The sequence below is a fragment of the Charadrius vociferus genome, unplaced genomic scaffold (assembly GCF_000708025.1).
Source record: "Charadrius vociferus isolate BGI_N301 unplaced genomic scaffold, ASM70802v2 scaffold1, whole genome shotgun sequence".
In the NCBI taxonomy this organism is placed as follows: Eukaryota; Metazoa; Chordata; class Aves; order Charadriiformes; family Charadriidae; genus Charadrius; species Charadrius vociferus.
The window spans coordinates 9553580-9580740 of NW_009647680.1; the positions used below are offsets into that span (position 1 = coordinate 9553580).

Below are 27161 nucleotides of genomic sequence, written 5' to 3' on the forward strand. Positions count from 1 at the left end.
TAATATTCAGTCTAAATCTGCCCTGTTGGAGCTTGAAGCCATTCCCTCTCGTTCTGTCATTAATTAGCTGGGAGAAGAGACCAGCACCAACCTCTCTACAGTGTCCTTTCAAATAGCTGTAGAGAGGTATACCTGATACCTGATACAAAGGTCAGAGTTTAGATTTGGAGAACTTTTATTACAGGGAGCTTGGAAAGACTAGAGGCTAGTTTTGCATTGTGTCTGATGAGGAATGGAGTCCAGAAGAGGTGATAACCGAAAAAGGGGGCAGAAGATTCAGCTGATGGCATGACATGAGCTAAATCGGGGAAATGGTCTCAATGTAGCATTCTGGACTCTGAGCAAAGCAACTGAAACTCGTGAAGTTGAGAATTACAATAGAAAAACAGGGGAGTGATTTGTGTCCAGTGAAGATCCACAGCAGAGGCAGTGTCAAGGATAGTATCATAGAATCATACAATCATAGAATGGTTTAGGTTGGAAAGGACCCTGAAGATCATCGAGTTCCAACCCCCCTGCCATGGGCAGGGACACCTCCCATCACACCAGGTTGCCCAAGGCCACGTCCAGCCTGGCCTTGAACACCTCCAGGGATGGGGCCTCAACAACCTCTCTGGGCAACCTGTTCCAGTGCCTCACCACCCTTAAAGTGAAAAACTTCTTCCTAATGTTTAATCTAAACCTGCCCTCTTCCAGTTTGAAGCCATTCCCCCTCGTCCTGTCACTACATGTCCTTCTAAAAAGTCCTTCCCCAGCTCTCCTGTAGCCCCTTTAGGGACTGGAAGGCCGCAATAAGATCTCCCCGGAGCCTTCTCTTCTCCAGGCTGAACAGCCCCAACTCTCTCAGCCACTCCTCATAGGAGAGGTGCTACTGTGAGGTCTGGCAGTGGGTCAGGGAGAGTGGTAAGCAGTCTAAGGACAGTGGTGCTGCTGAAAGAAGACACTTGTACACTGAAAAGTCAGAATACAAGAAAATTGTGATTTAGTTAGTGAAAAAAAAGCATCAGAGACACAAAGCAAGGAGATATCCTAACTCACGGGCACTGTTTGTTTGTTTGTTTGAAGCATTCATAGGAAAATGCAGCTAACAGCTGGGTGTCATCCTTGTAAAAGAATTGGGTTTGGCAAAAAACTGAACAACATATCCCACTGAAGACTGTATATGAAGGCTGTAAATCCCATGCTGGACTTTTGTGCTCTTTTTTTTTGAACCGAGAGCCGTGTACGGTTGTGTTTTAACGTAATTTCTCTTCTCTTTCCCCAGCGTCCTGCCCAGTGCTGTGCAGTGGAAACGGGCAGTACATGAAGGGGAGGTGCTTGTGCCATAGCGGCTGGAAAGGAGCGGAATGCGATGTCCCGACGAACCAGTGCATCGATGTCTCTTGCAGTAACCATGGCACGTGCATCATGGGGACCTGTATCTGCAACCCGGGATACAAAGGCGAGAGCTGTGAAGAAGGTATTTGCAAGATGCGTTCAATTAGTCTTTTGCGTTGATTGCCGTTGTATAATTGCGTGGATGGGGGCGATTTGGAATAGGACTGGCACTTCAACAGGACAGTAATAGGCACCTTAGAGATACAATAGATGGATGCAACATAAAAATGATATGTTGCAACAACTTGTCGTTAGCTATCATATTTGTTCAATAATTGGATGAAAAGCCATCAAATGTTTCAGATAGACAAATGTAGTTGAAAAACCAGAACATCTAATCATACGTTCAAATGTTCTTATTAAAGCATCGTTTCCATTTACACATCTAAACGTATAATTACTTTTACAGCGCTTTCTTCTCTGCTGTGCTATGCCAAGTGATTTCAGTTGCTTACATGCACAAAATGGTGGCGTGTGAGAGAAGGTCCCTGATTCTTGTCAGCTTTAAAAGCTTAGGAATGCTCAGGACTTGAATTAAACTCTGCTTCAAAATCAGATATTATTTTAATGGCTCTTCCATCGCTTTTTTTTCTCACATTAGCCCCCCAACATATTTCATTTACATTTAGATTTGTGGCTCAGAAATACGGTGCCTTTTAGCACTTATCTTTAATCTTTTTGTGTAGGAAGTCACCTGCTACCATAAACCTTTATCTTGCTGAGTCTGTGACTGCTTCTTATTGCTAAAAGTGAACAGTTGTGTAAGTGTACAAATCATTCGGACACTTACAAAAATACATCCAAAATTGCCCGATTTACAGAATAATATTCAACCCTGTTGAAAATTATCCTCAAAATTCTATGCAGATGACCTGAAAAATAATTATGTTTAAGTTATGCTTCTACAAATATATATATATATAAGGTCTCTGCACAACCTGATAGTTTACGACATCCATTTGATAAGTGTATAAGAATCACAATGGCTTGAATTAATTTATGGTTGTCTTGGCGTATGCGGGATAAAGATTTCTCTGAAATGGCTTTATTTTACGGACAACGAAAATAGGCTGAATTCAAATGGCATCTAATCTTGCAATTCTTTTGATGCGTTAAACGTATTGGAGTGGGACATCTCTGATGTAACATGGCTTCAGTGTCGGTAAATGTTAGAGATGAAGACAGCAGCAGCTCTGTAACAATAAGCCATCTCTCGAGGAAGCTTCATTTTGGCTTAAGAAAGCACAATTCAATGAAACCGTGGGGCATTCAAAACCCAAAGATGGTGACTGCTGAAGTATCTTTAAAGCATCTCCATAGACCTGGTATTTACTAGATCATATCTTTACTGGATAAACAGAAATGAAAAGATCCTGATTTTGCCTCCAGCCAGACATGTTTAATGTGTGTAAATCACAATAAGATTTGCCCTTTTTCTAACAGGAACCTTTTTTTCCCTGGTCACGTTTAAAGCAGAAAAGCCAGACACTACTCGGTTATTTTATGTTATCGCTGTAGCGGGGGACAGTGTCAGTCCCACTAGGTAAAAACTTGAAAAAGAGTGAAGAACAAAGAGAACATGATTTTTCTTACGAGCTGTTTAGTATTTTTCCAAGTATGCATTTGTTTTTCACATTCAAGGCATAATTTGTATTGTGTTGTGAGGGGGGGAAGTAACTCAGAAATATGCCATGTGGGAAATCTTCGGGACATATATATATATATTTAGATCTAGTAAAAAAGTTGATTTATACTATTTTTTAAATTGCTTTTACTTTTTAATTTCTCTTCTAAGAAGGACCATCTGGTATTGATTACTTTTTATTATTTCTCAGTTCTCACAGCTTCACTGTTTAGTCCATGTTTAAAATGGGTTTTCATTCCAGGGTTTCTTCTGTCTTTTCCCCCCCCAGAAGTTCAGCAATGTTTATAAAACATCAGCCAACAATCTTACATGAGTTTTTCTTTTTTTTCTCCTTCCTTAGTTTATCGGCCCATATTTTATAAGGCACGGGCTAAGCCAGCGAGACATTAAAAGGAGGGGAGCAAATTTAAGCGGTGAAAAATGAGAAGTTACTCTTCGGGTCCCAAAAAAGCCTAATAACTTGTGTGACCAATGAAGCATGAAGCATACTGGGGAAAAGTGTAGAAGAGGCACTAGCCTTGCTTGCTGCATGATTTATCTCCCTGGCAAAGGTTCTGCACAAGGCTGAAGTATAAAATGGGGCATTTTCCAACCAGGAATTAGACCACTAGGGACAGTTTCCAAGCGTACTAGATTTTTCTTTTTCCAACTATAGTAGATTTTGTCGGCTCTGCCCTCCTGCCCCGCTCCCCATCTCCGCTTCTCCCGGAGCTGAGCGGCTAAATTTCTCAAGCAAAACTCCCTAAAAATATACCATTGTACTCCAAATCCACTAAGCAATTGATTAAGAAGAAAGCAGAAGCCCGTAATCCTGTCCCAGGGCCCTTCCGATGATGCAGAAAGCCTAAAGAGATACAGCTAGCGAGGCTGAGATTAAAGTAGCCATTGTGCGTGACATTTTCTGAAAGGGCTCATTTCAACATGAAAAATGGCCTTGGGATTATGATAAATGGGGGGTTCTGACATGCACATTCCCCTCCTATAATCGTCTGTGTTCGAGCTGAGATAGCAGATTGTCTGCCTCCTGTGATGGAGCCCCCTGTAAAACTCACCTTTTTCCCAATTGACCTTCAGAGGGGATGATTAATTGCCTGGAGGTAGCCTCTTGTCAGTTAGCCTGTGATCTTTGTTCTCTCTGTTCGAACCATCTGCTGAGAAGGTACGGGGCTGCTAGTCCGTTTCTCAGTCCTTTTCGTACTTATTACCGCTGAGAAAGAACGAGGCCGGGGCTCCGAGGGTCTCATGCTAAAATTGGCACCCTAGCTCCCAGCTCGCTAACGGTGAAGGAGATTTATAGACTCATCCTTTCCAGCCTCTTACAATTTTCCTGGATTGTTCCAGCTATGAGCAGAGCTCCAGGAATCAAACAAAACAGAAAATGCTCTCCCATGCCTTGGGACAGTAATTGCTGAGCCATTACTTGTCAGACTTGAGACGGTTTTGAGAATCCAGGGAATTATCAGAGCAGCTGTTGTGTTTCCTTTTAAGGTTTCTGGATCTTAAACAGGTCATTGGGATTCTTATTAGCTTTTACAGGGGGGAAAGAAATGAACTGCAAACCCGCTGTGCGTGCGGTGGCCGTGTTCTGCGTTAGAGCCAGGAGCCGGACAGCTTTCCTCTTGTCGCTTAGCCAGAATGACACTTGTCACCGCTCCCCAGGGCACTGCCACCCACCGTTTCAAGAGACGGGAAGAATTTCTCTAGGCTGTCCTATATGCTTTTATATAGAAATAGATGATCAACTCCTCCAGACTTTTTTTTTTTGGGAGGCTGTCTGGTGCGTTTCATATTTTTCGGTTGCTGGGTGAAATTCCCCCATGGCAGAGGAGCTGACAGTTGCCCACAAAACACGTAACTCAGGAATCCGGCAGCAGCACGGTCAGTCTTTTGGTGCACATTGCTATACCATACACCTAGCTGAACCGTCCCCAGTCTTGTTAGGAAAGTGCCTCTATGGGAGAAAAAAAAAAAAAAAACCAAACATTTTAGAAAAGAATATTAATTGATAAAAAAATAAAACCAGAAGAATACCAATAACCAAAAATATATGATTTTGTTTCAATCCTTACTCCAGAAATTTATGTAACCTGGAATTTATGTAGGTGTCTGTGAAACCTGTGTAGATTTCAGCACATTCTTCAATTTAAGCATGCATTTTGCTGAATAAGGACGTCAGCTTCTGCTGAATCTTTATGTAAAATGCTCTCTCAGAAAACTAGAGCTCAGCTTTGAATTCATTAGTAATAGTAATTTAGGTTATTCTAATGGAATAAATGGAGGAGCAGTATGTGTGCAATAGAATATTATTCTTATTCTAATCTTAATTGATATTAGCTCGTTCTTACTAGAGAGATCATTCATTAGTGTAGGCCTGGATATAAGGATGGATTTCATCATTAAATTTTTCTCTGTTTTTCATGTGGTTTAGGTCTCATTGCCCTTTTGAGACACTAACTCCTTGCATGAAGCCTCTGTTTTGTGCACAACGGGGCTTTGGTTCCTGCTCGGAGCCTTGAGATACTGTATAAATAAGTTTGTGTAGATGACACGATGTCTTCACGGCTTTTATTTTTTCTGAAATTCCCATTTGCTTTCCCTGTCTGCTTCTTCTTCCTTCTCGCACGTAGTGGACTGCATGGATCCTACCTGCTCGGGACGAGGCGTGTGCGTGCGAGGAGAGTGTCACTGTTCGGTCGGTTGGGGAGGAACAAACTGCGAGACCCCAAGAGCCACTTGTCTGGACCAATGCTCTGGTCACGGGACCTTCCTCCCGGACACTGGACTCTGCAGCTGCGATCCCAACTGGACCGGGCACGATTGCTCAATTGGTAACGTCAGCAGTGACTTACTGTTGTTTTTTTATTTTATTTAAACTTTGTAATATATTCAGACTTAGATCTGCACAAAGAGTGCTACAAATGTGTTCCGGTAAAGCACATGTAGGGCATGACTGGAAGCAGAAATGCCATAGCTCAACTACATAAATAATTCTGCTTCCATTGCTGAGCGTAGAGTAATATAATAAATAACCCCATTAAAGCCACCTAGGCTTGCTACTGGTCATTATATTGCTATGAAGGTAATTGATGGTCTACATATAACTGCTTGTTCTGGTGTTGGTTCTTGATGAATCCCAGTAGCCACCAAAGGGTCTGTTTTGATTTTTAGGAGATGAGTAACTATTCTGTAGGTGACTGTAAAAATGAAGGAAGAGGTGGCAATCCTTCAGGTCTCATTTCCCGTCGGAGTTTAAGCGCTGTGATTTCCTAGGCTCAGCTAGAGGAGGATGAGTGTCACATGGGCTTCATATTAAAAGAGTATAAGCACTGTCCTCAATCAAGTAAAAAATGTTTACTGGGTAGAGTACCAAGAAGACAGAGTTTTATGGGCAGTTTTGTGCAGAGTTTTGGAACCTTGGTGCCCTTCCTTCATTCCTCAGCTCAATGGGCATCTTGCAAAAATCTGCATCAGGTATCTGAAAGGAAGGCTAAAGAAAAACTATTCAGGAGCCTTTTCTTCCAAATTCAGTTAGCTTTTACATGCCACACTGAGAAATGCTATAGTACATTAAAATAGGCAGAACCTATGGAACGTTAGTCTTTTGGCTTTTGTGCTTTATATTGTGCTCACAAACAAGAGACCACAGCAATAACAACGTCTTTACCTTACACTGCTGGGGTGGAACTAGGCCAAATATCCAGGGCAGCTCCGTGTAGGCAATGAAATGAAATGAATTTTCAGCCAAGCGACACACAAAAAAAACTATTAGGAGGGTGGATATAGGAGAAAATTCACATAAACATTTTGACTGAGGAATTACTGTGATGTTTAAAGAAAACCGGGTTAGCTGCTTGCAAGTAGTTCAAGAGAGTAACTTCCAAGGGTGGGGATGGAGCAAACTGAATAAACTGGTACAAAAAATATAAAATCGAAACCGTTTCAACAATCATGGTTGAGGTTAGATGTTAGGAAACTTGTCATAAAGTAACGTTGCCTGGGCTGAAGAATAAGCAAAAGAGGAGGCCTGCTTACCTGGGGCTAAAACTAGGCTGATCAGAACTTTAGGAGAAGTAAGTAAATGAGTTCAGCAGTAGAAGAGGGGGAAAGAGGTTTCATTTTGGGCTGTGATGCGTGCTTTCAGAGCTCCAGATACGAGGCAGGTCTTGAGTCTAGTTCTAGTTCCCCTGGTCTAGTGGGAGGTGTCCCTGCCTATGGCAGGGGGGTTGGAACTCGATGATCTTCAAGGTCCCTTCCGACCTAAATGATTCTATGAAATTCTATGATAGGGGGATAAATTTAGTGTCAAGCTTTTCCTTTCCCCATGTTAACATCTTCAGTTCCCCACTCTATGAGTTCATTTATAAGACTCCCGTAAGGGGAAAGGTAGCAGTGTATTTCTAGTGATTTTGTGGCATAGTTCATAATTGAGTCATTATTCTGAGTTTACATGGAGGTTTGAGGATTGCAGGGGTGGATTTGGAAAAATGTTCATTTCTACACGCAAACAGAATTCACTTTCCCTTTGTTAACCTGCAGGGTCATGTACAGATGATTTATAAGCTTTCCTTATACTGCTTTTATAAATCCATCTAGTGCAAACTTTCTTTGGCAGTGTGAGGTTATTTGAGACAAACTTGAGCATCATTCCAAGACCTTTTTCCTCACCGAGCTGCTTGTAACATTCAGGTTATTGTGCCTCACAGCTAAAATCACAGCTAAGGTGATTTGTAAACTTCCATTTCTAACCAGGACCTTTCCACCGAATTGATGACTTGATTTGAAAGACAGATTTACTCACAGGATGCGTGGTACTCTTCTTGCATGATTAAAATAGAGTCAGCAAGCCCGTTAGTACGCGTAACAACATGCTGCCCAACCCAGTGGGGTTTAGATTGTATAGAAGGGACTAAAGGGGCCAGATTTTTATTGTCCTATGAAACAGGAACAAACAGAACAGAAGAATTATTAAGTGAAAGAATTAAATCAACCTCGGGTCATCAAAGCAGTTAGTCCCAGTGAAATCTATAGGATTACGTGTTCTCACACCAAGGACAGCCCCTTTCATAAACCACGTTGAGAAGCAGACCCTGAGAACAGCCTAATCATCTGAAAAAAAAACCCAAAATAAAATATGAGGAGGTCCAGTGGGTTCTCCAGCCTTTAACACGTTGAAGTCAAGACTAATACCGGACTGAAATGCGGTGTGCTGTAGTCATTTAATCAGTATGGAAGCAGCTAGGTGAAGGTCTGGGGATTGCCATATGTCGAAAATAAGGCTAGACCATATTTGAACCTTAGACTCAGTCTTTCAGCTAAGTAGGTAGATTTCACCCACCTTTAGCGGGAAGCTTAGAGGAATACAGATTGCTGGATAAACCCCTTAGTTTTTCACAAGATAATAACGTTACAGTGATTTCTGTTTCCTGTTCATATTATTTTTTTTTTTCATTCCACTCAGCCCGTGTCTTCACAGACAAGCTGTGGAATTCAGTTGCTTGTGAATACTCCTCTGCACTGCATTGCAGGAAGAAGTAATGATGATGGGGTGGGGGGCGCGGGGGTTGGTTTGTGTGTGTGCCCACTGCCAGTGTATCACGAGATAGGGCTGCTGCCATCCTACCTCAGATTTTTCCCTCTGGAAAAATGCTTCCTAAACATGCATCGGCCTTTCATACAAGGGATAGCTCCTTAGGAGCTCCTTTCCCTCGGTATGTGCTTCTTTTTTGGTAGATTCCCAAATACAGAAAAAAAGTCTTTTAGTGAAAGTTGCAGAGATAAGTCCAGAGATAACCTGTACTGAGCAGCAAAAGGGGCATTTTGATTTCTCCATGGGAGAATCAAATCCCTTCCCTTTTGCATCTTAGTACCGTTGTACGAGCAAATACAAAAAGGTCCTTTATAACCCAGTTCAGCTAAAAAGTCCAAATCAATGCTTAGTACAAGAACAATAATTAAGGAAACACTCATCCTAACCCCTTTTCTCCAGGGTCTGCCATCACAGATCCTCTGTATCCCAGGCTTTTGGCGTGCTATCTCCCTTCACCTCTTAATGAGCCCTAGCAAAGGACTTCATTCTCCAAGCATGGCAACTAATGAAGCCATTACAGGGCAGCTCTCTTAACCTCTTATTGTCCGGGTACAACGAGAAGAAGGAAATAGCCTGTCCCACAACATAAACTAGAACTTAATATGTGATAGAATCATAGAATCATAGAATGGTTTAGGTTGGAAAGGACCTTGAAGATCATCGAGTTCCAACCCCCCTGCCATGGGCAGGGACACCTTCCACTAGACCAGGTTGCCCAAGGCCACGTCCAGCCTGGCCTTGAACACCTCCAGGGATGGGGCCTCAACAACCTCTCTGGGCAACCTGTTCCAGTGCCTCATCACCCTTAAAGTGAAAAACGTCTTTCTAATGTTTAATCTAAACCTGCCCTCTTCCAGTTTGAAGCCATTCCCCCTCATCCTGTCACTACATGCCCATGTAAAAAGTCCTTCCCCAGCTCTCTTGTAGGCCCCCTTTAGGCACTGGAAGGCCACAGTAAGATCTCCCCGGATAGTCTCACTCTTGACCTGTTTGGACTGGACCAAGTATTTCTGGCTAATCAAGAGGCAACAAAACACGTACCATACGACACATTTGCTGAGTGCAGTGAAATGAATAGGTGAGTCAGGTTATCCACATTTGGGGAACACACCATCTCCCAGAGGGATTTCACTGATGCATCAATACAGTCCCAGGTTGGACTAGATGATCTCCAGAGGTCCCTTCCAACCCTAACCATTCTGTGATTCTGTGATTCTCTGATCTAAAATCATTCTTAAAGGACTTAAATTTTCTGGTGTTGTCCTTCACTCTCCTCAAATTTAAATCAGTGATTTTTCACGCTGTTCTCTGTTTGGTAGTTGACATCTTGACATGCATAGTATTCACTAGAATTATCAGAAGGTTGATTATACAAAGCAGCCATAGAAATTATGTCCTCTGTGTAATAAAGTGTGCTGACTTCTTCTGGGCCGTTGACAGTGGTTGTCCGTTGACCTGCATACAGATAAGGATTCCTTCTCCATTGCTCATTCATAACGACTCACACGGTTGACATCCAGTGCAGTGCTTCACACCCTTGGAAGTACACTGGAGAAGAGCAGTAACAGGAATAGTACTTTGTATATGATGGTTCTAAATTGGCAGTGGAGATGATAGAAAATCATGGGCTGTACATTTAATGATAAGAGTTGGGAACTGGAAGCTGTAACTCAGTAAAGAAATGATAAGTTATGATGTTTTACTTCACATTTGGAAAAGGGTAAGAGAGTACACCTGGCCAGAGACCGAGGCTGAGCTTGCATGGTCATATCTCATGAAATCTACTAGTTTGATGCTATTATAGCATCTCTCATCTCTCATCACTTCTGCTGCTAACAGTGTTTGCTGAGGAGATGTCATTTAATTTTATGACTGCCCTTTTACCCCTCTGTGATAAGGAAGAAATACTGCTTCCCAGTGACTTGTTGCCAAACTTTGTTACTAAGATCACAAAGACATTTAGGTATTTACGATTCACCTTAAGCAAATGCAGATTATCTAAATTTACTAGTGTGTTGCGCAGAACCTCTTCTCAGCTTCTGAGACGTCCTAATGTCTAGAGCTCTCTATTGGAAAGCTACCTTAAGTTCCTAAATTTCTGCTGTGGCACATACAGCAGGTGTCTCATCAGTCTGAGGAAGCATTGGACGTGTTTTCTCATGGAGAGTATTCCACCTGCCAGGTCAATGCAGATGCTGCAAGCAGTCACCTCAAAGAAAAGGATGAACTGGCTGGGCTGATCCAAAGGGATGCCAAAGTTGAGGACAGGGGTTTCATGCCCTGAACCTTAGTGTCAGCCAGGCATCCTTCACAGAGTGCCTGTTATTTGGGACAGGAACAGAGTTTCAGAGCATCCATCTCCTCAGGATTTACAGCACTGCCCTCTCATCCTAGCCCTCCTCCTAGCCACGCTTCTAGCTTTCTGGCTAGAAATGTTATAAACGTCTTTCGTGGATGATAAAAAAAAAAAAGGGGGGGGTTGGATTCATGCCCAGTTCCGTGCCATCCCCTCCTGCTTTTAGGCTTCCCATGACATTCCCAATTTAGTGGGATAGTTGTCCTAGAGAAGAGACACCTCTGCAGAGGGCTGTTCAGATTTTAGTTAAGTGGAAATCCTTGAAAGAGAGCTTAATTGATTCCTCATCAGTGCAGCTGCCGCCTTATTTGCTTACTTCATGTTACTTTAGAGCAGTCAGGGCTTCAGCTTTTGAGAGATGCTCAGTTCTGCCAAATAAATGTAGAAGGCTCAGCAGGCACCATGGTCACAGATTCCTCAGGAGAGAGGCAATTACGGAGCTGCGGCATTTCACATAAAAAATAGGAAACCCCCTCTCAGCATGTGTGATCGGTTAAAAACAGTTTAGGAGGTGCTTCAGACTGCTATGCGGTCATTGCAAGACTTGCAGATATGCCTAGATAAATTTGGCCTCCAAGACATTGGGGAAATAGTGTGGGTATCCGTAGGGCTAGCAGGAGACCAGGTAGTTACCCACCAGTTGTAAAACACTCCTCCGTGGCTTTACTGCATTTGGTAGGCTGAGAAGCTGGATCTAAAATAGATCTAGCACGGCGTGTGTATCCACGACTCTGATAGGCAAGGAAGCCGTATTCTTACAAATTATTGCACAGCGCACTGAAGTCAATGGCAAAACTCCTTTTTACTTCGCAGGAGTATGGGTCAATCCAACTCCGTTCACAAACAACGATTAGGTTTAACATTCTGTATCAGCTAATGGTAAAAACTGATTTTTTTACTACCAATTTAGTTGTATAAATTAACAATGGAGAAAGGCTTTCAGATAGCACCCAACAGAGTTCCCCACCAAAGCTGTACAGTTCATTGAAACAGGCATATTTTCCGTACTTCAATTAGTGGATAAGGAGACGAAGAAGAATGAACTTTTAAAGAGGAAAGCTGGAGCAAATACACCTTTACCTTCCAATGTCTTTTTTTTTCATCAGGAATTGTGCAGGAGATTATTGCACACGCACACACGTACAGACAGACAGAAACACAGTTCTCATATATCTTGCCAGACAGCGTCGTACCCCTTTGGTCAAACAGCACCAGGGTTAATGCAACATGTGGATTAAAATTGATTTCCTTGGGCTTAGTGGTGTCAACCTTACAAAACAAAATCTCATGTTAAATTCATGTCATGCCCAAGGCCACTAAGATAGAAATCCATCGTTGGGAAATGGTCTTCTAATTCCTCCTTTAAATCATCATTTTCTTCATGAAGGGGTAAAAATGTCTCTGTGAAAGATGGATATTACATCAGCTGTCACATGATGCAGGCTTGTACCTTACTACAGACTGGGGCCCCTTTTAATGCCTAAGAAATCGCTGATTTCTCTTTTTCTTAGCTTTAAATCACGTGGGGAAGAACAAGAGAACTAAACTTTAGGGTACAACACCTGAAATTGATAAACATGCGTATATTTTAAATCTTAATGACTTAAGAAAAAGTTATCGGGCGTAGCTATGTAGTCAAATGCCACTGCGAATGATCTTCCTTCAGCTCGTAACTTGTTCGTCTCACTACCCCTGCAACGTAGCGGGAATCATTAGTCTGGGACAGCTGTTATTATGGGAGCACAAGGTCTTCAAAGCTAGGCTTCAGAAGATAACATCAAAATCTGTTCTTGCTCAATACTAAAATTGCAAACCCGCTCCTGAAGGCCTTAACTTGGTCCTTTAACAGTCATTGAAGGCCAGGAAATGTTTTGTACCAGCAGGGATTTCATCCTTAGCCTTGCAGAACCGTAACATGCTGATTTGTGAACTTGTGATCTTCCCTATTTTATTTGAGCAGAGAGTAGTAAGTTTTCTCTCTGAGGGAATGAAGTACGCGCCGCCCAGCGCTGTTACACGAGGCTATCGCAGGCTCTCCCTGGCAGATATCTGCTTTGTAAATTGCGAAGGAATAAGTGAATGCAGAGAATCGACAGTGTTAACAGAACTATCACTGTACAAAGCATAAAGTTTTTCATGTAGTTGGGATTGTGAGTAGAGATTTTAGCCTACCCATTGCCAAGATGAATGTATCCTTTAAAGTCTTCTGAGCTTTTTATTGAAAATGCAATAAAAGTCTAAAACCAGCCAAAATATTTGAAATACAAGTATTCAGGAAGGCTTTCATTTGAATACCCTTTTACTGCCGTTTCCTTTGTTTATTGAAAATTTGTATAAGGAGACCCTGGTGCGGTGGAAAAAAAAAAGGTAGTTGTTGAGATGGGCTGTAGTTATTTTTGTGGGGAGTCCAATTCTTCAACAGTCCAAATATCTTTGTGATCAGCAGATGAAAAGGACGTACTGCAGGGAGGGAGAAAAATCCCAATAAGATAGAAAATACAACTTATGTTTCCAATACGGATTCCTACTTACAATCTGATAGTCGAGATATTATCTTAGCACATTTTCCAGGTCAACCAGAGATCCATCAAACTTCTGTCAGCTTTAGGATGTGTTTAGGATCTTATTTTTAGCCAATTCTGTTTGCAGCAATCCTTGCAGTCTTGGTCAGATATAATGACCAAGGGAGATATTGAAGGAACTGGAAACTTGTGTTCTACCTGTCGTTTCAAACTTGGCCAAAACCAGTGGAAATGGTGATATCATCACTCTGGCCCTGACCGGTAAATCACAACACTTTTGGTCTGATTAGGTCATGTCTCAGACTGAGAATAGTGTAGTTACAATGGTGGAACAAGCAATCCCTGGTCCTCTCTGACCTTAGGCACACTACCATGAGTAAAGCTTCTTTATCTCCTATCAGCTGTTCCAGCATCAGTGCCAATTTATGGACCCTCTCAAAGGGCGATGGGTAGACCATTCCATTCCCTATTTGTTTTCTAGAACAATTAGAGCTAATTCCCAGTGTGCCAATTTTAGTTCAACATTCTTCCCTATCTCCAAATGTGACCTCAGCAGTCACACCATGAGCTCAACAGTTCTTTATGTTTGGATCAGTTACGCTTTGTGTTGTGGACTTCTCTGACTGAAAACAGCAGTGACGTACCGGACTCTGTGGGGTTCACGTTAACTTGACTAACATGAAGAATAGATGTTTCACAGCACCACAACAAGCTGTTAAATTCCATGGTTAAAACAGGCTACCATTAAAATAGCGTGTTTTCAGGATGGCTGAGCAATTAGTGTGTTTGCTTGTATCACTGAAAACTTGTAAGTCTCAGATGACCATATTTTGGCTTATTCTGTGACTTTGCTTTTGAAAGGAGGAGCCGTAGAGTCCTTACACTTTCTGGACTTACATCATGCCAACACTGGGGCTGGTCATAATTTAGCTCTTCTACAATAGAATATCTGTCGTGAAGTTGCTGCTTTTTTAAACAATATTAAGTCACTTCTTTGCCACAGTAAGTGTAATCCGGCTGTCACCGAGAACAAAACTACTGTCCTGCAAGAGTGATGTGAACTGGTTCTACAAGTTCTTTTGGAGATAAAACCAGTTGATCGGGCCAGTTGAGAATCTGAAATGTTATAGTCACTACATGGAATAGGTCACGCTCGGAAAACTTGGGATCAGCGTATATTTCTGCAGGCTTAGAATTGCCTTATGGCAGTGGTGCAGCCTTTGAACCGAAGATACATGATGGTCAGTAAGTTTGACCAATCAGTTTGAAACCAACTCAAAGACGACTGTATAGATATCCTCTTAGTTTTGAGTCTAGACCTCAGGTTCTGACTGTTCCCTCTTTTAACCAGCATACTCCTGGAATATCAGCAGGGTGGATACTTATGTATAGTCAGGCTCTGCCTGAGACCTACCTTGATTAGGCTGGGTCCAGGTTGTCCTCTCATAGCTCACTCATTTGGCTCAGTGAGGATGGCTGAAGGTTCCATGTCATGCCTTCTCCACCAGCATTCAGTCAATTCCACGCTGTCGTTGGTGGATAGCTCCTGCGATGGTGGCTTTACACTCCGACCCAACTGGAGTTCATCATGATCCGAGTTTCTGCCAAGTTTTATTGGATGCTTTCAGCTTCATCAAATCATGTTTCATTCCAATTTAGAACGGCTGAGATTAAATCATAGCGAATATAATCTAGGAGTCAGTAAAACAGAATAACATTAAAAATGAGTGAGCAAAAATAATGTAAGACCGGTGAGTGTCATACGGTGGATCGGTGTCTATTGAAAGCCAAAAATCCATGATTTAATAACCTGTCTGAAGTGGATGCAGTAGGTTTAGTATAGCCTCTCTGCCCCCTTCCAAGTTGCAAGGTGTTCATACTCTTAAAACTATCATCACAATTTGCACTAACGAGCACCTTTCTCATGATCTTGACGGATGAAAGTTTGAGAGGGCTTTGGAAAGAGCTTTGCTATTAAGGTGATCCTTCCAGACCGGTGTTGAGGCATATGGGCAGCACAGCAGACAGGAAACTTTTGGAGCAGCTGCTGCTGCATCCCATTTGTGTGGCTAAACAGACAGCTAAATTCTGGCTATGTCAGCCCAGTACCTTTCATACGCGTTCTGTGTCTCCTTTTGAAAAAGATTAATAACAAGAAAATTTCAAAGTTCCTTGATGAGATATGGTCTGAAGAAAAAGGAAACCGTGTTGGGACCGTCTGTATAGTAGTGCCAAGCTCTGCGTAAGGGAATCCCAAGCAAATCTAGCTTGTGATTACTTCAGCACACACATTTGTAAATGCGCCGTTGAATTTGTTTTAGACAAAACCAAACTGTACAGAATTGGAAAAGGAATTCATTCTTTTTAATGACTGGAAGCATAAGCAAAAGGCTTTTCTAATATCAAATTATCTCCTCCTTATGGACACAGAGACGAAATTAAAATCAGTCCAGAGAAGAATCCTTGTTACGAACTTCATTTAATACATTAGGAATTGTTTCTTCTCTGGAAAGCTTTCACTCACATCCCAGAAAGCATAGAGATCCAATTAAGCATCAAAGAGAAAAACGTAATCCTGCACTTTGGGATATTTATTTTTATTCCACAAGTCTCAGCGCCAAGACTGAAGTCCGTCAATACCTGGCATTTCGTGTCCTGCTATTCAACAGCAAGAGACAGTTTAAAATAAAGTTCAGAATAATAAATAAAGGGAAGATTGACACGAGTACAAAAGTAAATCACAGCTATAGAGGAGATGCTTTAGACACAATGTGACGGTCAGTCCCTAGCATTTAAGGCGAGGGTGAAAATAGGGTATAAATATTGTAGAAACTAGAGGCTGATAAAAGGCAGCAGACCAGTTTAATGGAATTTCATCTCACAGACTTACAGCTTTTCAGACAAGAGCTGGAAAACCTTTATGCAAATATGAAGCATATGAAACGGCACTTAGAAGTGAGATTTTTTTTTAGCAGACATCCCAGCTGTACCACTGGACATTGTGCAGCGGTACAGATTGGGTAAGAGCTGTGATCCATTAGCATGGGGATCGCTAATGACTGCTCCTGTTCTTACTATTTCTAGCAAGAACCCCAAGATTCCCGTTGTGCTGGGTCCTGTGGGTGTACAGAGTGAGAGGCTCAGCCTTAGAGGACAGACATACAGCAGTTGAAGTATATTACTATGCCAAACTCATTCATTACTCATTTTAGAGATGGAAGGAGGGTTCCAGAGCAGTTATGGGACAGATCTCCTGGATCTGCTCAGCACCAGGTGAGCAGCTACTCTGTGGCGTCTTCATCTCCAAGTTAGGCAGCTCAGGGGCGCCTAAATTCCTGATTTGAATCTCCAGAGAGAGATGAGGCGCAGAAGAGGATTTGCAGAAGCCTTTCAGTTAAACACAAAGCTGCTTATGCAAGCAAAGAACCAAATACCAGGAAGAAGATGGGGCAAAGGGCTGAAGTGGGGTTAATCTTTTGTGTCTAGCTGAGGGCCAGAGATGGGCCCTTTCTTTTATTAGGGATTTCCACCAGCCCATCTCCTAGAGATAGACAGCTAAGCCAGCTCAACCACTCAGCGTAAAAACTCTTTCTCCTCTTCTGTCAAGCACACGTTTTATACCTCCTTTGTGCACACCCAGCCTTTTCTGCAAATGCGGAGTTGTCCCTTCTGCACATGTGTTGAAGACCTGTACTCGGTCCTCCTTCTGCAGAGCCTGGCAGGACTCAGCATTTAGGCCAACCCAGGTACCCCGGTTAGGGTCACGCGACGATGCGAGATGTGCGTTCCTCAGCGCAGGCACTCCAGGGTGCTCCTCAGGGCGTCAGGTTCAGTAGGAGAAAACTCGGGTGTCCTGACTCACATTTGAAAACCATCGCTGAAGGTCAGTGTTTTTCCCTGATGAGGGATGATAGGAACGCAGATGCATTTGTTTTCGGTCTCTGGAGGGCATCCTTTAATCTTGATTTCCTAATCTGTGGAAGGAAAAGAAATAACTGTTTACCTTTCAGATCTATTCAGTTTGCTGAGCTATGTAAAATGCATTGAGATCCTGGAGCGGAGTGGACAGTCGCCTCAGCACCAGTTTAATTACACTCATAAAACAACAAGGTTTATATTTATTGACATAAATAGTAAGTATTATTTCTACATTAGTGATATTTGCATAATTGATATATGTTTTAAAAGTAGGTAAACAGATTATTTGTATAAAGGCATTAAATTCTGCAGACCTTGCTTTTAGGACATGATCTCTGAAGGTAAAAACACATGACCTTCAATTAGTGACGGTGACACAAGTTGCACAACTCTTCCCCAGTCCCTACCGAAAGGGAATGGTTTTCAGAGGATTTCATGCTACAGATTTGTTACTGGCAAGGACAGAAAATTCAGACCTCTCCTTTCAGGTTTTGTGTTGCTCCATTGTTTGAGCCTTTCCTTAGAACATTTGTAAAAAGGATGGTTTTAAAAGCTAATGAGCTTTACATCTTCTTCTGTTCCAGCAGAGGAGTTCGTATGTCACTACAGAGTTATCAAATCACATAAATGAGAGTTTCACAACGCTGCAAAATGCGTTTCATTATGAAGACCGTATTTAGCACTTCACTGCTACCTAAATCATGCTCATCATGAACCTTCTGGTTTTTCCATCCATATCTTTATATCAGATGCTTTTCCCAGACGTTCCCCGTAACTTGCCTTCTAAAGCAAACGCGGGTTGTGAAAACAAGGCTTAGCTCCTCACCAAACTCAGCCCTGTAGCTCTGTGCAGTGCTTCTCTGCCGCACCGCTTTTCTGGAAAGATCTCTCTGAGGCTGGAAATTGCGTCAGATGAGCCAACTTGAAACGGGAAAATCCCAGCGAAGACAGATTTTTAATTATTAAATTTCCTATTAATATGTTGAAGGTCAGTGGAACTGCCCCAGTTTTCAGGAAGCTCTGAGCAATTTCACCTGATCTTATATTTTAGCACTAAATCCGTATTTATTAAAGGATTTAGCAGGCAGGTCAGAAGCGGCTAAATCTCCGATTCTGCATCACATGAATGCTAAAGAAAAGTTTTCATCTGCATTGCTCTTCTCTAAGCTGAAAAGCTTTAAACTGTTGTCAAGCCAATTTTAGGATTTTGGGACGGGGTAAACATGTAAAAAGGGATTTGCCGTAAATGAAGCACAAATTGACATCATTATCCCTTTCCCAACCCAATTCTTTAATGTAATGTGAAAATAATATGAAATTCTGGCTTATGCCACTTCCTGTGTTGGAAGGTCTCGTGTCTGTTATATCAATTAAAAAGGGCTGTGAACAAAGCGTTACGCCGGTGCCCAGTGTTTGATAGGTTTCTCTTCCCACATTTCTTCTGAAATATCAGAGACAACACAGCAGACTTCTTATTCTTAAGGGGACAGATTTGGGTTAGTTTTTAGCAGGATATGCACACACACACATAAAAAAAGGAAAGAAGCGAGTACAAGGTTTTTATTTTTTATAATGTAGTTCTGAGGAGAAGGATTTGGGGGTCCTGGTAGATAGTAAATTGTCCATGAGCCAGCAGTGTGCCCTTGCTGCCAAAAAGGCCAATGGAATCCTGGGCTGCATAGGGAAGAGTGTGACCAATAGGTCGAGGGAGGTCATTCTCCCCCTCTACTCGGCACTGGTGAGGCCACAACTGGAATACTGTGTCCAGTTTTGGGCTCCCCAGTTCAAGAGGGACAGGGAACTGCTGGAGAGAGTCCAGCTAAGGGCAACCAAGATGATTGAGGGATTGGAGCATCTCCCTTATGAGGAAAGGCTGAGAGAGCTGGGACTCTTTAGCCTGGAGAAGAGAAGGCTGAGGGGAGACCTGATTATTGCTTACAAATATCTAAAGGGTGGGTTGAAGGAGGATGGAGCCAGACTCTTCTCGGTGGTTCCCAGTGACAGGACGAGGGGCAATGGGCACAAGTTGGAACATAGGAAGTTCCGTCCCAACACACGGAAAAACTTCTTTACAGTTGGGGTGACAGAGCAGTGGCACAGGCTGCCCAGGGAGGTGTGGAGTCCCCTTCTCTGGAGATTTTCAAAACCCGCCTGGATGCAGTCCTGAGTAATGTGCTCTGGGCAATCCTGCCTTAGCAGGGGAGTTGGACTAGATGATCTCTAGAGGTCCCTTCCAACTCTGAAAATTCTGTGATTCTGTGATTTGTATGAGTAATTGCTTTAGTATTCTTCCTTCTGAAGAGCCGTTAGTCCATTAACCTTGTGACCTCCTTACACCTGGCACAGTGCAAACGCAGAACAAAAAGGATAATCTTGGCCTCAGATCGCTGAGATTCTTAAGCATTAAGTGAACAGCAACAGACAGAGACATGCTGATGGAGGTAGAATAAAATCAGAATACAGCTTTGGTCAATGCAATATGGAGAAGTTTAGGCACATCAGCAGCCACTGTGAAGCTTTTTGGGTAGGTTTCAAGGCGGATTAGGATTTTTAAGAGAGCCATGAGGAATTTCAAGGCAGCCTCTACAGACCAGAGGGCAATCTGTTCCTAAATCATGAGGTGATCTTGAGAAAAAAAAAGGTATTTGTCTAAAAACTAGCCGGCAGGCCGTTGGGGTTGCCCTCAGGGACTGGTTCCCAGTGGGGTGAGCAGTGGTGGAATAGAGCAGGTCCTGAAACTGAAGATGAGTCATTTCTGTTTTGATTATTTGCACGAAAAAAAACCCAAACCAGCAGAATCTTCTTGGAATGGCATTATCCTTTTCTAAGAATAATGTTTATGATGCACCGGAGACTCCTGGGTGGACCACCCAGAACTCAACAGTGCCTTGAGCACAGTCTGCTCCAGAAGTTCTCCATGAAAGAGGTTTCAGGTGAACCATCCTGTGGAGCTGCCTGACTTCCCTCCGTGACCCGCAGAGGACAGCTAGGCTCCGTGCTGTTCTGCAGGGAAGAGTGTGACATAAGGCAAGGTGAAACCCAGGCAAGGGAAGACACCAAGCCTAGACAGTAACATGATGAAAACCCAGATGGTAGAATAGAAATTAACTTGATTGTTTAGATAAAACCCTGCGTCCGTGGATCGATTAATGTCCGTCAGTGCCCTCTGCTAAGTGCAAGAGTCAGGGAGCAAAATATAGGGTATTACTCAAAGTCCAGGTATTTCCCACAGGGGTGTGTGGGCTGATTGTACCTTTTGAGGACAGTAAGCCTCATACTTGCTCTTAGAACTGGGCACCAGGTTTGCTCAGAAGATCCCCTTCCTTCAAGGAGCTACAGGCGGCTTTGAGAGCCGCGCGGCAAGATGAAGTACAACACAATGCACCTCTAGGAAAGGATAAGGAATGGCTAAGCTGTTCATACAAACAGTGGAAGAGATTAAAGATGAAAGGAAATATTTAGTCACCTTTTGGGAACAGCTGGTGTGAAAATATTTAACAGGCAGGTCTTTTATGCACACACACAGCGTTCCAGCTACACTTAAATAGGCAGGAGCAATACAGTGCAGCTGACCAGTCTATGAACACCGTAAGAGGAGAATTAAAAGCTTTCCTTCTCATTTGCTCACGCAGCTCAGATGGTGGCTAATCATGTCCTCTAATTTTAACAACAGAATTGGGAAATGTACCAAAAAGAATTATGCAGCTTGTAATAAGAACAGAGGTGGCAAATTCTGTCCCTGGGACTGAATGACGAAGGAACGATTCACCTGCCCTTTTCTGTAAATCAGCCTTAGTCATCTTGAGCTGCCCAAAAAGACCTGTATTTAAGTGGAAACTTAATCTGAAATCCATTTTGATCATTTCTTTGAGTGCTACCAGAAAAGTAAAAGCCACTCTGACTATTTAATCACTCATTAGGAACCTGTGAGCGTGTAAGAGCTCCGTGTTGGGAAGGACCAGGGCATACAGCAGGACATGTGTTGTAAGGCTGTTTAAATTGTATGGTTCCCATCCATCTTTAAAGTGGCAGCTAAATGGAAGATTTAGATTTGAGAGTTCCTGGCTCCTGGTTCGCTGTCAGAAATAATTAAACTAGATTTTAGGGAGACTGTCCTAAGCAGTTTGCTTCACAAGTGTTTTTCACAGCTGAGCGTCTTTGTTACAGCTTTTGTGGACTGGGAATCCAAAGCACCTCATGTATCCATTATATATGAATATAATACAATATTCATAACCCGGAGCCTGCACTCTCTCGCAGGCGTGGGTGATGGTATGGCTGCGGTCTCAGCCGGGTGGGAGATGAAGCCCAAAACATTCCCAGCCTTCTGAGGCTCAGGGTTAGCTTAAGATCTGTTTGGTTTAAATCAGGCGGTGCGTGTCCCTGGCCCGCGTGTGCACAACTGTTCCTTGGCAGCATGTTGTCTGGGAAATGGTTCAGTCGAGATGTAAATGTCCCAGTGGGTTTTCCATTCCTTTTCATAGGAATGGCTCCACAGAGATTCTGCCTTTCAGAAAGTGGTTTGTTGTTTTTTTTTTCTCTCTTCACCATTTTTGAATGTCACTCCATTATCCCAGTTTCACATCTTTAAATAACTCCGAGAAGGCTTCTGACCCACTCAATATAGCTTACTTTTGTCCCCACTTTTTTCCCCTGCACCACCAACCTGTAGATGTCTGATGTACTGACATTTCCCTGACCTCCGGACAGGGCACTAGACTGGATATCAGGACATCCAGGAGGTCCTGTGCTGTCACAGAGTTCATGCATACCTATAAACCCATCACTTTACTTCTCTATCCCTTGTTTGCTTTATCTGTCAAAACAGAAATAACATCGTAACATAAAAAAGTAACCACTGGTACTCAGTCAAACTCATTAATATTCTCAAACCAAAGATAAAAGATTAAGTAAGCGCATCCCAGAAGGTCAGCCGTATCCTGGGCTGTATCAAAAGAAGTGTGGCCAGCAGGTCAAGGGAGGTGATTCTGCCCCTCTACTCCACTCTCGTGAGACCCCACCTGGAGTACTGCATCCAGCTCTGGAGTCCCCAACATAAGACATGGACCTGCTGGAGCGTGTCCAGAGGAGAGCCACGAGGATGATCCGAGGGCTGGAGCACCTCTCCTATGAGGAGAGGCTGAGAGAGTTGGGGCTGTTCAGCCTGGAGAAGAGAAGGCTCTGGGGAGATCTTATTGTGGCCTTCCAGTACCTAAAGGGACTCCAGGAGAGCTGGGGAGGGACTTTTTATTAGGGCATGTAGTGACAGGACGAGGGGGAATGGCTTCACACTGGAAGAGGGCAGGTTTAAATTAAACATTAGGAAGAAGTTTTTCACTTTGAGGGTTGTAAGGCACTGGCCCAGGCTGCCCAGAGAGGATGTTGAGGCCCCATCCCTGGAGGTGTTGAAGGCCAGGCTGGACGTGGCCTTGGGCAACCTGGGCTGGTGGGAGGTGTCCCTGCCCATGGCAGGGGGGTTGGAACTCGATGATCTTCAAGGTCCTTTCCAACCTAAACCATTCTATGATTCTATGATAAGTAAACTATAGTAAAGTCCGTAAGATGTTCACATGGACTTTAGAGTGACAAGGGGCCGAGTCCTCCAAGATGCCACTTTTCCTGTCCATCGCTGGAGGTATTTGTCTCTTTGGAATTTCAGAGCTTTGCAGTCAGCAGTGGAGGTTACTCGCAGTGCACGTCACTGGGCTGGATGATGCCAGTGCTATCCTCGATTTAGAGATGGGACCCTGAAGGTCAGAGCTGGGGAACGGGACGTAATGAAGACGTGAAGTGACCGAGCTGGAGTTCTCTGGATCGCTTGGTGAACTGGGAGCCAGAAAAATTACATGTTATTTAGTATTCTGAGGTGCAAAGTTCAACACGTATGAATAAAGAATGTAAAGCAATAACCACAGGAGTTGTTTCAGTCCAACACTGGCGTAGCCCTGTGGTGCAAGACTTCTGGGAAGCACCAGAGGCTACAACAATACTTTTCTAGTTTGGGCTTAAATACCTGTATTCTCAGACTTTCTACTTTCTCAATGTGTTTCTTCTCAGCTGGCTAAAATGTTAGCACCATAAATCTAGCTTTTTATTTTTTATCTCCTGTTTCCTTTATCCTCCCCCAGACTTTGTTCATCAGGTCAACCAGAGAGATCTCATTTTTATATATATATTTTTTTCTTTTTTAGTGCGACTTTATTGCTACATTAGCTAACTCACAGGTCCTGTGTGTTCACGTACCATCCTGACCGGCCCACGCTCCATTGCAGTGCTGTCTGGCAGTTGGGGAGAGGGATAGAAAACACAGGCGGCTGCGCTCCAACCCTTTAGCGAGTCGATAATTGCCCATCCCTTATGTTCATAGCGGGCACTGTAGTATGGTATTACCTCCCTCGCATCTAGGAGTTGTGAAAATCTGTGTCTCAATGCCAGATGCAAAGTAAAAACTTCTGACAGCAACTCAAGAGTCCTTCCCCAGTCATGTCTTAAGTGATACTGTAACTTCTACCGACTTCCCAATGAAGCTCATGTTAGATTCTCTTACATTTAGGCAGCAAATGGTATGTGCACATCCTGCGTTTAAGCACCCAAGCTGACCAAATACTTTAGAAAGTTTGACTCTAAATGGGACAGACAAGTCCCTGAGTGTCTTAAGCACATTTGGACTCCGAATTTCTTTCATTAGAGATTTAAATAGATAAGATTGCCCCTCTACTCCACTCTCGTGAGACCCCACCTGGAGTACTGCATCCAGCTCTGGAGTCCCCAACATAAGAAAGACATGGACATGCTGGAGCGTGTCCAGAGAGCCATGAGGATGATCCGAGGGCTAGAGCACCTCGCCTATGAGGAGAGGCTGAGAGAGTTGGGGCTGTTCAGCCTGGAGAAGAGAAGGCTCCGGGGAGATCTTATTGTGGCCTTCCAGTACCTAAAGGGACTCCAGGAGAGCTGGGGAAGGACTTTTTACTAGGGCATGTAGTGACAGGATGAGGGGGAATGGCTTCAAACTGGAAGAGGGCAGGTTTAGATTAAACATTAGGAAGAAGTTTTTCACTTTAAGGGTGGTGAGGCACTGGCCCAGGTTGCCCAGAGAGGTTGTTGAGGCCCCATCCCTGGAGGTGTTCAAGGCCAGGCTGGACGTGGCCTTGGGCAACCTGGTGTGGTGGGAGGTGTCCTTGCCCATGGCAGGGGTAGTTGGAACTCGATGATCTTCAAGGTCCTTTCCAACCTAAACCATTCTCTGATTCTGTGATTCTATAAGATGAAATGTTTGAGAGGGTTTGGAGACATCCGAGATGCTGCAGCAAAAGGAATTTGACAGGGAACTGTTTCACCACCGTGAGCTGTAGTGAGCAGGAGCTAAACATTGTGTTCATGTCTCGCTTGGAAAACAAGGTGTCTTCTAGACATGCAAAGCATTACTATTATTATTATCATAGTTACCACTGTCTAAAGAGCTCTCTGACCCTTGGAGACAAGAGGCCATTTCAGCGTAAAGGGCTGAAGACCTTCCAGCTCTCTCCTATGATGCAAAACCTTCCTCCTGGAGCTGAACTGGATGGTCCAGCCCCACATCAGGAGCCTGGCAAACATCCCCGGACAGCCTAAGCTTCCTGATACTGGCGGTATTAATTAGCAAAAGACTCAAGGCAACTTTAGGAAGGCTGAATTTCAGTCAGGTGTGATGTTAATGCAGGCTGAGTAGTTTTGAATATTTTATGTGCAGGCAGTGACCCGAAGTAAATGTCTTGTATAATACCAGTCGCCGCTCCACCACAAGGCTCAAGGCCTGAATCCTGCACTTCATATGCTCAGAAGCGCAAAGAGAGGCGCTGGAGACGGGTTGGTGCCTGAGGTATTAGTTTTGGGGGTACGCATGTGGAGGAAGAGAGAGAAAATGTGCTCTGCAGTGTACCCTGGTGCCCCTTTCTGGGCTCCCAGCCCAGCCCTGCTCAGCATTTCTTCCATTCACATCTTCTCTCCACTCTCCCCAAAGGGAACCATGTCCTTACCCTGTAAAATCTGTAAAATGACTCAGTCAAGCAGAAGGCTTGAGTCCAAAACATTTGGGAAAGTTTGATCCAATTTAGATGCACCGGGCGGAACTCAGAGACCCGACAGCCTGAAATGTAGTCTGAACTGCCTCTGCTCCGATGAGGAGAGGGCAGTCGGGGTTTGTGTGAGATGGAAAGTGAGTAGATAGGTGAGGAGCCCGGAGAAGAAGAAATACATTAATTGTATTTCATCTGCAGTATAACACCCCATCTGTATTTGTTTTTATTTTTTTCCTTGAAATCAGTCCTTTATAGCGATGGCGGTAACAGGCGTTTTAACGCCTGACTCCCGGGTACCAGTTCTCCACCAAGTCTCCTTTTTTCCAGACAAATACAATGCAGGTGAAAACATGAAGTGTCCCAAATTCATGCCAAGGGCATGCCAGGTTTTAGCCAAAAGCCTAGCGCTGGGCAAAAATAGTGTGCAGATCTGTGTCCTCATACCCACTGGGGCTCACGGAGGGTGGAAGGGCCGGCGCCTGTCCCTTAGCTCCTCTCTTTTTTGAAGGTAAGTACCGAAATACCCAGCTGTGACTCCCTGCTTCCGTTAACTCCAGTAAGACTCAGGAACAAGCACCATCCTATAAACTCCAGCTCACATAGCTCACCAAAAAAAATCATGGTGATACCTCCAAATGCCTGAGAGGGGATTGTTAATGGGGTGGTCGGAGAACAGAGACACCGCAGGTGCACAGACTCAGCAGAAATAGAAATATTCTGTATTAATTTTGAAGAGAGAAGTGTTTTAACGAACCCCATCCCCAGAACCGTGGGTTAACAAGCCATAAACAGGCTTTGCCAGCGCTTAACTTCAGCATCAGTAGTTTATCAGCACATTGTTTCCACACTTAACCAGATTTTAATTAAATGTGACTTTTGTTCTGTTTATTGGAAGAGCTTTCCCCTTCGGATTTGGTGAGCACAAAAGCTCAAGGAGCGCAAGAGAATTAGAAAGCAAATAGGAGGATCAATCACAGCAGACCTCTGGCAATCCATGTCCGTCCCTTTTTTTTTTTTTGGGATATACTTATTAGATTCTTATTGTCAGGAAGGATTAGCGGTATGAGCTCCAGGAATTCCTTTCATTGCCCCGTAAGGCGAGGTAGTGAAGTGTGGCTGCTTTTCTTAACAATAACACTGGATTTTTCCCCCCCTCTCCCTTCTCTCCACCCATATCCCCTCCTCTCTCTTCTCTCCTCTCCCACAGAGATTTGTGCAGCGGACTGCGGAGGACATGGCATTTGTGTCGGAGGCACCTGCCGTTGCGAGGAGGGATGGATGGGCACAGCCTGTGATCAGCGAGCGTGTCACCCACGCTGCAATGAGCACGGGACATGCCGGGATGGCAAGTGTGAATGCAGCCCGGGCTGGAATGGAGAGCACTGCACTATTGGTAGGGAGAAAGAAAAACCGACTACTTTTAAAAGAATAATTGATGATCAGGGAGGAGGAAAGGTGCATGCTTAACTGAATATGTGTGACTTAGTGTAGCATGAGCACCTTTGTTCTTGGATTTCAAGTTCTGACATCATACATTTTCATGTGGGAACAAGACAAAATGTCCTTTCATTTGTTGATGACATGGCTATATATATTTTTTATTATCAGACGTGAAGTACACCTATGTGGGGTTTGATCTCATAGAGACAAGCCGTCAAATGTCAGCTGGATGCTTTTAAAACCATCCCACTTTGCCACT

At 43.6% G+C, this 27161-nt stretch overlaps 1 protein-coding gene across 1 annotated transcript in view; it reads left to right on the forward strand.

Moving 5' to 3' along the window:
* TENM4 (teneurin transmembrane protein 4) overlaps positions 1–27161 on the forward strand; it is a 376063-nt gene that overhangs the window by 208243 nt on the left and 140659 nt on the right. The window contains exons 10-12 of the mRNA XM_009881209.1: positions 1265–1459; positions 5650–5850; positions 26670–26855. Of these exons, the coding sequence (XP_009879511.1) occupies positions 1265–1459; positions 5650–5850; positions 26670–26855 (582 nt within the window). The remainder of the gene's footprint in view (positions 1–1264; positions 1460–5649; positions 5851–26669; positions 26856–27161) is intronic.